The sequence below is a fragment of the Achroia grisella genome, unplaced genomic scaffold (assembly GCF_030625045.1).
Source record: "Achroia grisella isolate CSIRO2021 unplaced genomic scaffold, CSIRO_AGI_Agris_v1 utg126, whole genome shotgun sequence".
Taxonomy (NCBI): Eukaryota; Metazoa; Arthropoda; class Insecta; order Lepidoptera; family Pyralidae; genus Achroia; species Achroia grisella.
The window spans coordinates 696872-709889 of record NW_026712609.1 but is presented as its reverse complement, the minus strand read 5'-3'; the positions used below and the strand labels follow the sequence as shown (position 1 = coordinate 709889).

The window sequence follows — 13018 nt, the reverse complement described above, 5'->3', positions numbered from 1 at the left end:
CGGTAAGTAACGGTAATATCGTGAAGACAAGTAAAATTAAATATGTTATATCTTATCAGGTATATACTATACAGTGCTCTTATGGCTATAGTAAGCATAGATATAGAACTCTTCTATAGTCAATAGATCTTTTTAAATAATTGTAATTTTTTTATTATCTATTAACTAAACTTTATTATTGTTTACTGTCACACAATAAAACGGAACTCTTGGGATTTCCTTATTGGACCTATCGTCTTTGGAGACGACATAAATCTGAGTTAAAAGTTAATTTTGTCAATCCGGATAATTCCTCAAGGTTTAATCAGACTAAGTTGGGTGTAATTAATGTTCACTAAGGCCACACAATCTAGGAAAGCTTCGGCTTAGCCGCTACGGAAATCGGAGTTTGCAACGCTCTGGGCGGGCGCGCACCGGCGAACCGGGTTCGAGGCGGCGCGGTGCGGCGCGGCGCTACGCGGCGCGTGGGATAGCAGCGTCGTCGAGCTCCCAGCCCTACGATCCTAGCGCCAGTGCCATGGGAACGGGCGTCTGTGTGTAACGCGTTAAGAGCAGATCGGCCCTCGACGGTTTGCTTATTAAAATTTACGTCACTCGCCTGTCAAAAACTCAGTCAAACAAATAAGTTCGGACCTAATTAACTAGACGTCCCTGGAGTTTAAATGAAATTATTTTTTAGAAAGTCGCAGACGTGGAAGTGATTTTGTTTGTCGTTCTTTTTTCAATAAATCTAAAGAATCTGTAACTTTTACGAGGCTAAAAAGTTGGTGATTTCAGCTTTGTCATATACATATAAATGTACGTATTACAATAGATTATATACTGCAATATTACTATGCATGTACTAGTATATTATTATATGTTAAATATTTGGATAAGTCATTTATATATTGTTTTGTATGTAACTATTATACATACATATTATGTATAATATTATTAATAACAAAAGTAATATTATTTGTAAGACATACAATATTATTTTAATATATTTACTTCTTCTAATGTAAACTATTATAAATTATTATTAAATTTAAGCACACACTAATTTATTATAACAATTTACATTAAATTGCAAGTAAATGTAGATTTATTATTTATTTTATTTGAATATATTAGAGCTTACATATTTTGCTTATTTATGTATACATGTATATATTAGTATGTGTATACATTTGCATATATTATATAGTATTTTATTTATTTATATCTTAATATTTATTATTAAATTGCACCACCTTATTAACTCTGTCCAGCCCGAAGGTTGACTAGTTGAGAACGCCATCAGGTATTAAGCCCGCCGTGTATGCAATCTGTGTGTGAAAGAATAAATTACTATATTGTATAAAAATGCTATGTACAAAACATGAGATTATAATAAAAATATGCCACGACAAGGGATCTACTAAGAATTTGAGGTAGGATTAAAATGTAGAACAGGGTTTTGCCATTTATGTTTTCCATTTTATTCCGGATATACGGCCGCACCTTTCCTAGCTCGCTCCTTTATCCCAAAGATTATTCTAATCTTATTCTCGCACTGTATTTATGAATATATTCAAATGCCTGTTTGGTTACCTTTACCGTTGACTAATATAACCCTAAAAAGGAAATACTAAGATATATTTTCTAAACAGTTATTAAGTTCATTGGTTCCAAGAAAAACATTGAAATAATCAAATATCGGGCAGTCTACTTACGTTGTCACCTGTTAACATATTATATTATCGTAACCGTTTAAATATGTACCATTTATACCTTATCAACAGAAATCTTAAAAAAATATATTTAATCAAGAATAAATCCCATCTTATGTTTTATGCGCATATTTTGTATGTTGCCTCAGCACTGCTAATCTGACTTTCTACGGATTAGTCTATGACAGTACTCTTAAATGCAAAGGGAACTGGAATTGTTATCTATAAATATTTTTTTCGATAATTATGTATATACATATAAATATATTTCTATGTATATACATAATTATCTCTATGTATATACATATTTTTCTATGTATATATATTATTATCTATTTACATTCATTCACCGGCTCTATAAAGGCGATACTGGCTAATGAAATTGCAGTATGTGGATAATACCTAAGTCTCCGGAATGGCAATACAGGAAACACACCTCATCATGTAATACATGATGAGGTGATATCCGTGGCACACTTCAAATATATAGGCGACGCTTGCTAGTTACCACTGGAAATGTCAGCCTATTCGACGACATAATTCTTTTAGTGACTATATACATATTTTTAAATTGCTGTATATATATGTCAGAATAAAGAGAAAAAAGGAATAAGGTTTGTTGTTAATTACTTTCCACAGGCAACACAAAACTAAATAGCAAATACATACACAAAACAACAAATTTAAATAATTAATACTATTTGTATTTTTATAATTATCTACAATTACGGAATACAGAGTAGACGTAGGTAGGAGAAACAAAGTAGAGCTATTATATAAATATTTATGACGACGTATTAGTTGCTAACCGCTTACCTTTATTTCTGTAAATATAAGTTGAAAAGCATTAAAACTTTTTTAATCGAACTATTTTTTTAATCAAGTATTTAACATACTCATTTACCGGGGTTGTATTTGTATAAGGTCTTCTTGGCTAGTTACCTCTCTCTCAATGATGTTTACCAGCTTGGTTTGTAAGTTGTTTTAGATTAAGGGATACATATGGCTGTGATATTACAGGGTACGGAGACTTCATATAGTAGTCCTCCAGAATCCACAATACTTTGTCATTCCACGGGCTGCATATGATGACATGACGTAGTTCAAGTATACTCGTATAGGCGGACGCACGGTTGCCATATACTATCATGTCGGCTGCGGCTGGGTCATGTACTACCAAGCTTATTAGCTATTCCTTTTACAGAAAAAGGAGAAATAACTATATTAGTACTTAGATAGGCATTTTGGCTATATATAATACTTATTAAAATATAATTTAAGTTTACACTAAGGTAAATTTATTTTCAAGTGTTGTCAAAAACAGATCTAAACACACATCTAATCCATGTTTATAGAACTGAACTTATTGTCGTAGCAACTTACACATCAAAAATTGTAACGCATGAAACGTAGGTATCATGGGAATCACAGTGTACTTTATGATATTGGTGGTACTGTTCATATCAGAAAAATGTCGTTGAATCTTACATGACACGGGTTATTGTAGGCCGTAATTTAGAAAATCCCATTGGACTTGTAAGCGTTTTATCTCATATAAAGTATAACATCACTGGCTTGTTTGCTATGAAAGTTTCTTAAGCTGCTACGGGTTATTTTTGATTCAATCTACCAATATCATACAAACGGTCAGATCAGTTTGTGAATTATCTCTGAGGACAGACAGATAGACAATCAAATTTATTTCTTTCGTCTTCTTTTAAATTTTCGCCGGGTAGAATGTACTTTTGTGTAAAACACCTATATACAATAATACATTTGTAAATATTCATCTTCTCACCATAGAACATTGCAGATAAAAGATTATTTCGTATGAATTTGTAAATTTCCTAACCTATGTATCATTTTAAAATTAATTTCAAAGTTAATAAAATCATAAACGGTTAACTACTTACATTTATTTTAGCTTGCTAGCGATAGCATGGCGATTTAAATTTTATTTTACTGTCCTAATAAATTTACAACGTCGAATTTTATGTCTATATTTTTAGCTTTCATTGATTTTTATTATATAAATAAATAGAACGCGTTCGAATTTTAATTGTTTATTTTTTTATACATACCACTTGTACATTTATTGAGCAGAATATTTTTTATAAAACAGTATATATTTGAAACAATAGTTTTTAAATTTAACAAAATATAAAAAATAAATTTGAAATCTATCAAATATAAATATATTTGATAGATTTCAAATTTATTTTTTATCTATATTCTCTTTAAATTCTTTTAGACTAAAATTATATTTCCAATATCAAATAATATCAATCGTGAAAAAAACAGCCTCTATATCCTTTCCATTTCTTATCATGGCGCCACAGAGGCATCATTATCCTAGCCTGTTTATATAGCATCGTTATTTTTTCTTCAGACCAATTACACCTTGACCTCTTTTCTCTTTTTATACAGCTTTCTATAAAAATATTTTTATTATTTTATCTTTCTCATACATTAATATCAATAAACATGTTTAATAATAGTCTTTGTGACTAATATTTTATTTTATGAAATCCGTTATCATATACAATTTTCCTTTTTTATATTCTCTGATATATTGAATATATTAGAAATGCAGTGTTTAAACTAGTAATGTCAAATATTATTCTTTTGTATATAATCTATTTTCTTTATCTATATATATATATACAAAAATACATTATTAGGTTATTTTATTATGTTATATTGATAATATAATAAAATACATACGAGCATATTGTATAAATATTTTCAATTATTTTATACTTCACTTTTATTTTCTCTACAGTTGCATTTTCAGTAAGGCTCGAATTAAGTACAAGTCAAAGTTAGTACTGAACTTCGTCTTATCTCGATATGATCCATCACATTCAATCATATCCTACTTATCCCTAGCGTCATATTTGCCTTTCAGCGAAGCTCGATGGGTCGTAGAGATATGACTTCTTTGTTTTTATACATTTTTTTTGCAATTTTCTTTAAAAATAATAGTTATAATTATTTACAAATCACTATCACTAAGTCAAATAAAAATATATACTTATTGTATTTTTATTTGATTTAGTGATAGTTAGTATAATTTTAGTAGATTTGTTTCAGGAGATAAATCAATGTTACTGTACTTATATTTACTCTATTTATTAAACATTAAAAAAAACTTTGGATTGAAACATTCTTTAACTTTGTATTTCTTCGTTATATATTTAAAATCCAGTGGAATAGATATAGGGGAAATATAAACAAAATATTACATTTAATATTATGCAGATTTGAGTTCATAATATACCGATAAACTTCAATAAACATGTTATGCTAGTTTAAGGAAAAAACCAGGTAGTTTACATTAACTATTTAATAATCATTGGAATAATCAATTTGATATGTTCGCTAGGACAAATATAACTTCTATAACTTGTAATTAAACCAAAACGGGTTTCTACCATCATGATTCTGTAAAATAGGCTATTTTTAGCTACTAAGGTAGCCTAATACTTCATTTTTCTAAATATATAATTTAAATTACTTATGATGACGACATATTTTTTTATGTTGACGAATAAAAAATAGTAATGACTAGTTTTTAATCGAAAGTAAGGTTTTTTTTAATTGGACTGACAACCAAGCTGATTGCTCACATGTATGAATGTTATGGACATCACAATAACATGTGACACCCGTGATAATACTCATTCCACGACATTCCAGAGGACTTTTATCATAGGAGAGACTGAGGTACCCACGCAAATGCCTTTTTACAGTGATAAGTAAAACTGAAATAACAAGTTTATTTTAATAATTTAATTAACTTAATGAAATTGAAACAATTATTCTTATAGAAAAGTCAATTTTATATTGAATCCACTGAACGAGTAATATCAAGGATACTCTAAGCGAAACTCATAGAACGGTTTTTGTCTACCGACCACCTGCCTGACCGTGACTCCACAGGAGTCAGAAGGAGGACAAAGAAATAATGTCTGGAAAGACATTATTTCTTTGTCTAATTTTTGCCTACTAGATTGCAATCACTAATAGGGACCATGTAGGCCGCGGTCGGTCATCCATGAGCAATGCAGATGAACGATGACATCAGTAGATGTATTCGGCACTGATCAAGATGTTTTTCTTTTTAGCCTTTTGTAAAATAATTAACTTTTTCTATTTTTTATTTTTACTTTTTCTATTTTATGTTAATTAAATACTATTTTTAAAGTTTAAGTACCATTTATACTTATATATACTTATTAAAATCACTGTGTAGAGTATTGTGGTAAATGACAGTCTCAAGTTCCGTAAAGTTGAGTTTGCACACTTTTGGCCAGTAATACATAACAACTAATAAAGCAGTTATGATACCTACAAGCTAAACGCAACGTTGCAAATCGTCAGGATTGAAAGTGAAAATGTTTTTCTTAAGTAACAATTTTGTTTCAAGGCAAAATACAGTTTATAAATAAAGTGTTTATATGATATGCAAGAGATACATTTCATACGAGCCATACGGAATAAATGCTAGCACATCATCTCGTTACAAAATATGGGACACGACGCGGGGCGCTCAGCAAAATGTGTCCCATTGCTCTTTGTGTCGCCTTCTTTTGTTCAATGATCTACTCACGCATTCTATGCCAAGGTATTAGCTTGTATAAATATAAAAAAAATGGTCAATGTTTTTCAATTGACTTTTTAATATTTAATGTACTAATGTATCTCCTGTTTATCGCCATTGTTTTCTGCGTACCTGATGCACTCCCTGGCTTCGTTCGGTCAAAATTTTGTGAGTTTTAATACTATATGGATAGCATTTGTATATATAATATATTCATATATCACTCTGAAATAACATACCATTCAGCGAAAGACTTTCTCAGTTCTGCGCAGTGATTCGGAAGTTTATTTTCCTCATGAAAATCTAGATCCTCTCTTTATCATTTTAGCCTAGATGATGTGTATCCTAACCTTCATTTTTTACATAGTATTGGAATAGACATAATATCTCTTTATTCACGTTGGTATTGCTGCTTGCAAAAGTTTTTTTTTTATAATACCGATGTGGGCAAACAGGCTACGGCCCGTCTGATAGTATGAGGTTACAGTCGCCTATTGGCATTTACATTATCATGCAGGTCACGTTCGATTCGCTGTCCTCAAAAGAAACTTTTCACACTCCTTTCGAAACCGAAGCTGTAGTAGGTATCTTGGGAATACCTCAATAAGAAAGTTCGTCTAAATATTCGTTATATAATGTAACAGTTTTTACTCTGCTAAATTAACAAAGACATTTCTTATAAGATTCAATATTAAAATAAACAGTATATATACGATAACACGATGTTATCGTATATATACTGTGGATATATATGTATTTTCAGGTATTTATTTGTTTATATGACGCTCAATTTCACTTTATCATTAGGTACAAAAAGTAAGTACTAAATGTAAATTGTATTATGTCTACTTTTAAGCTATTTCCTGAACAATTATTATTCTACAAGTTAAATTAAGGGTATAATTTGGCTTTTAGGTGCTAAACTGCCCGTGTTGATAATAGTGTTAGATTAGTGAGTGTTTTAGTTAAATTCAAATGACCAGCTTAATATAAACATCGACTGCTAGTGCGTAATATTTTATATCAGAATTACTAGTAAAAGAAATTACTTCCTGTGAAATGTTAATGAATAATTATCGCAGTCAGAAAGTTCCTGTAGTAGAGGTCGCTAGCCTTTTAAAACAGACAATTTATTAAAAATGAGATCAAATGAAAGAAAATTATTTCATTTAACAAAATTGAACATTTTGACAACACAAAGACAAAGCTTGTGGGCAACAATAAATTTAATCAAAATATCTAAAAGTGACAGGGATCAAAAACACAACACTGACGTTATTAAATAAGAGATCGCCCGTGGCTGTAGGGGGCCGTTTTTTTACTTTTGCTCGTTTGTCCCTCGGGAGTAGGTATAACATTTAACCGAAATACAATTGTATATATATACAAGACTAAACTCTATTTTTATAATGAATTTTGAGGACCCCAAAACACGTTAAGATTCTCCCTAGTCTGCACAAACCTTAACTATCACCTATGTAACATAATTTGGTTAATATAAATGTATAATAGTAGGTACAGGGTATTATGGACAGGCTTAGTTGTAACAAGCAAGCATACCAAGCGGTACTCATAGTATTCATGGCAAGGAATTAAGAATACTTTTTCGAAGAGCAATAGTGCTCAAGTATAAACATAAATATTATTTTTTTATGTTGTTGAATCAAGAAATAATATTTCAGTAATATTTATTACGTTACTTGTAAGCAAATGTTTAACATCTTACCTACCTTTTTCTGTCATACAAAACAATTTTATTAATGTGTTATATCTAATGAAATAATATATATATGTATTCCAAAAAATATTCAAATAGGTTTTTTTTAAATTAGATGTGTCGGAATAGGTAAAATGTGCAATGTCTACAAATCTACCAATTAATAGGGGATTCTATTTTCTCGGCCACCCGTAATGAAGTTTTATTTGTTACATGCGAGGTTTAATTAGAGCCTCTATAGTAAGGCTTAAGGCTTTTTCAACGGTCACCTTCGTACTTTTATCTTTGTGAAACTATTCAGAGGTATTTTATTTATTATTAGTTTTCATGTATACATTAATTATAACGTACAATTTGTACCTTACTAGAACTAAAATTATTAATGTTCTATAGTTTAATATTTTAACATATTAAACAAAATATTACTAGACATTCTAACTACCGAAATTTTTCTGGAAATGATTTAATTAGTTCTTGATAAGTTTGTCACGATAGACTAACTGTCCTGACATCATGACACTTTTTCTATTATCCAATTATCATCCATCAGTTTCATTATCATCAGTTCAGTATCATCATCAGTTTAATCTAACCTTGGAAGTCATTAATAGTTAATTCCTGGTAAATTCGCCACGACCAGTTAATTGACCTGATTTTATGCTCATCTTTTCCAATATCCTCCCCTGGTGTCCTGTTAGCGTATACCCTCTACGAAGGCGGTTATATTATTATGATATATAAAAAATCTATTCTTTTTCTTTGGGTAGGTAAAATAATTTGTTTATTGGATTAAATAAATGAATGTTAATTAGAGGTAAATAAATAAAACATTTACAGCAATTTTCACGTGAGTACAAATATATCCAACATTTTAATTAATAAGTAGACAACATTATTAAGTATACAAATTCACGAACAAACATACTTTCACAGTTATACGATGAACTAAGCGTAAATGAGTTCAAATAAAATAATTACTTTAAATAAGCTTTATCAAAACAAATCTTGACTCTAAAGTTAATTATGAACACAAGAACTAGATATACAGGTCTTAATTAATTGTTTTAAACTAAGTAATAATGTATTAAATATCATGAGATATTTTCGTTGTTAAGTAATTGTACTATATATAACTCTGTTATAGTTGGACATTTCTCAAGAGGAAATAGAAATTGTAATAAAAATGTTGTCTGTGATTAAACTAATCTTTGCGTTTACTAAAATTATATAAAAGTCATTTGTAATAAAAACTTTAATTCAACATAACATCGGTGAGACAAGGTCACCGTTTTCTTCTGTTGTAATCTATAAAATTTTTCATGTAATTGCCATTTCGGAGGTCTAAATTGTCCTGTCTTTAGTAACCGAATTACAGCAAAAGCACGCTGCTCGGCGGCTGAAATAAGTAGAGAGAGATAGATACACTAATGACTGTTTACAAAGTCTACCTGTGTGAAATTACAGCGTTTGCTACTAGGCCTAACATTTTTTTATAAGTTAACATCATCTCCAGTTATAAACATTTTTCAATTGAAAATAAACATAGTGCTTGGCTATGTACTATACTGTATTGTTGGGCTGTGTATTATAAAGTAAAAAAGGGTACGAAAAGGTTATTCATTATGTCTAAAACGAAGGCCCCTAAATTTTGCCGCAATTTGCAGTAATAGTTATTTTGATGACTGTCACTATAGCGCAACATCAAATTAGTTACTGTCAGACTGCGTTCCAACTTCAATTCACATGGGCTACATTTATTAGGATTTTAATCCCAATGGATTGTTTCTTGGGAAGTATCGCATATATAAGCATTAACATAACAAAATTAACTTTACTCCTTATACGCGCAGAAAATTAAGTTTTTTACTTGAAACAATGAATTGAAACGCAGCAAACCATTTCACGTATTATTTCTGTTTATTCTTTTGATTAGGTATATAGTATACTAATTATATCAATTCCACTATTGTCTTGAACGTAACTTATAAAACTTAGTCGTATACCAACTTATATATTGAATGTTATATTTCATTACGCAGGTATAAAGTGTTTTCAATTTTATCATTTGATAAATGTTTCCTTTCCCATTTAATTTCGTTTTTCATATATATTTTTCATAGATAAACTTTTGGGCATATTGCGGTCTGATATCTCATGAATGAACCACTTATTAAAAAAACATTTAATTTTAATACTTTCCACTAACTTATTGAGGGGAGGCTCTCTTTGCACAACGTACTGTTTTGAATCGACTTCAAACAGTAGCAGTTTTGAAATTCGTCCCTAATTTTTTTAAATTGAAAGATAGTGATGCATGGACTTAGAATAGATATCTGGAGTTGGAGGAACCATTGCTGCATTCCGTAAAGATTATTAGGTGTGATTGATATAGGCTTATGTAATTTTTTTAGAAATAATGGAGTTTACTTTGATTATGGTTTCAATTCATTTAAATATGAATGAGCACAAAATTCCATAACATCAACGTACTTCTTTTCTTATTAGGTCTATTGTACGAGAGCATACCTCAACGGGTATATAAATGAGCATGACGATTGTTCCAAGTTTATTTGAATTTAAATATAATACAAAATATATGTGCTAAATTGAAAAATTGTAGAATGCATGATCAAATTATGAAATTTTCGTTTTTACCATAAAGCTATGGAAATCTTAACAGAAAAATTTGAAAGATACGTTACCACTTGTATTATTCATAAGAAATGGAATGAAGATAACTTACCATATAATTTACAGAGGGGAATAATGTGCAAATAGGCGGCATGAAATCGCTATCAGCGTTTCCAGCGAGTGCCAGATTATTCATTCGTGAAATAGGTAGAGAGTAATCGTATTTTGTATATATACATGTATTTACATACGAAGACTGTAATGTAACTTGTTGGACATGTCTGTAAAAAAAATAAACCCAACTAAACCTAAAATTGACTCAAGCAATTGTTATTCAATATAGAGATATAAGAAACCCATTGACTAGAATCTCGATTAAAATATTGTTATTGATGCCTAAAATATGTATATAGGAGTTGGTATTTATAATATATATATTTAAGATCGCGGCTATTTCTCTACAATAAATACAATATAAAATTTAATTTTTACCTACTTGTAATTACAATGTTCTTATGTAGGAATCTACGTATCACTTATTACAATATTTTGTTTTGTTTTTTTTTTGTCATTTTTTCTCAAAAGCATTGGTTTTATGCCACATTTTTCTGTGATTAAAATGACAGGCAAATTGACGGGCCACTTGATATTAAGTTGCCTCTTACCATATTGCCTATATAGGACACATCACCACGGATATCACGTCATCATCGTCTTCATGTGACGCTCAAGGTACTCCTCGTGTGTTGCTATTCCGGAAGACTACAATTTTGTACCTATATATCACCTTTCAAACTGAAATGCAGCTAAAGCAATCTGCTTACCGGCAGAAATAGGTAAAACATAGGCACACACGCAGACGACTCTATACGCTTGTATTTATATATCTATAATTTACCAAGGTAGGTTCTTACCTACCTTGGTAAATTATATTTTTTACCATATCTTCTCTAACATTAAAAGAATGGTTCATGAAGATTCGCTCCATCAAGTCGCCCGCGGCACAGTAAGGAAAACAGCTATAAATACCTATTAAAAATCTTCGAGGAAAAAAAAAACTTGCTGTCGTACTTACAGGCTCCGAAGCAAATGTTATGATTAACTTATGAAACAAAAAATCACAAAGTTCTTTCCATAAATCTTACATAAATTATAATAATAATAAGGATGATAAATAACCATTAACTCAGCACCAATGGGCCGGGTGTTCCCCGCGGGTGAATATTCTTCATTGCAAAGTACCGAAAATGGTTAGATACTTACGAGAATTTAATCATTTCTGTCTTCAGAAATTGAAAAGGATGGTCTAAATTGAAGGATTAGGTGTTCATCTGTGTCAATATGATAAGCGTCGAGAAAGGCCTTGGTTATGACGTAAATGTTAAATGCAAACAGAGAACAAAGAGCGTAGCCGAGATTGGTCAGATTTCAACGGTGGCAATAGAAATTTCATTCCTGTTCGTTTCGATTTCATCTTGTAATGCTTATAAAGTTCTCAGCTGCAGCATTCTCTAACTTTATATCTATTATAATGATTGAGTAAAATATAACTCGTGTTTCATCCACGTTTATTTAGTGTCAAATGGGAAAAACCCGAAATTTGATATAAGGATAATAGGCACCCCGGTAAGGTGTAAAGGGATAAATTGACAAGTGATTGACATATTACATTACGCTTTGCTTTAGAGCAAAACGTACGTATATGAGTGGAGAGTATTTCAGAAGGAACTAAATATTTGTGAAATTGAACGAGTTGGCTGAAAGCATGAGTTAAAAGATGAAAAGAATTTTTAATATTTCCCATGCATAATTGAAAGGTTCAAAAATTATTTTCATATTTCGAATACTTTCATTGAATAAAACTCAATAAGTTTTAAGGAATATTATCGCAAATTTCAATCTACTAGTTACCAATACTAGTTGAAAACAACAGTCAACAGTCATATTGTGTACAGTATGACTGTTGACTGTTGTTTTCAAAACAATATCTTGTAAATGCTTATAATAATAAATGTAATACATCACCGTCGTTTTTTAACGCTACAAGATGTTATATACATTTTTATTAGTCTGTTCAAGCATTACTATAAACTGATGATTAATCCAAATTCATTCTTCTTTTAAGGTACTATGAAAGACTAGAATGGAGTTAGTGAAGTGTAAGTGTGGGTGGCGAACTAGTTATAGTTAGACTGATGTGCACTGAGGGACTGATCACGTGTTGCCGAAGTTGCAAGACAAATAAGTGAAGTGACTTATATGAGACGAGCTGGATCAACACAAATTTAGTGGCATGGAGCTGATACCATCGAATGGAGGCCGCATATATGTGGCATTCTTTGCGACCATCTTTTGGGGAATGGGTGAGTTAAG

At 30.5% G+C, this 13018-nt stretch overlaps 1 protein-coding gene and 1 long non-coding RNA gene across 2 annotated transcripts in view; one reads left to right on the top strand and one right to left on the bottom strand.

Moving 5' to 3' along the window:
• The first annotated feature begins 524 nt into the window (after positions 1-524).
• LOC131854971 (uncharacterized) overlaps positions 525-13018 on the top strand; it is a 36937-nt gene continuing 24443 nt past the window's right edge. Inside the window, exons 1-2 of the mRNA XM_059206163.1 lie at positions 525-798; positions 12771-13008. Of these exons, the coding sequence (XP_059062146.1) occupies positions 12939-13008 (70 nt within the window). The 5' untranslated portion in view covers positions 525-798; positions 12771-12938. The remainder of the gene's footprint in view (positions 799-12770; positions 13009-13018) is intronic.
• On the bottom strand, positions 9008-12268 carry LOC131854972 (uncharacterized). The gene is made up of 3 exons (XR_009358085.1): positions 11909-12268; positions 10758-10926; positions 9008-9410 (listed from the first exon to the last, which is right to left on the bottom strand). It is a non-coding gene; the product is annotated as an uncharacterized LOC131854972 (long non-coding RNA).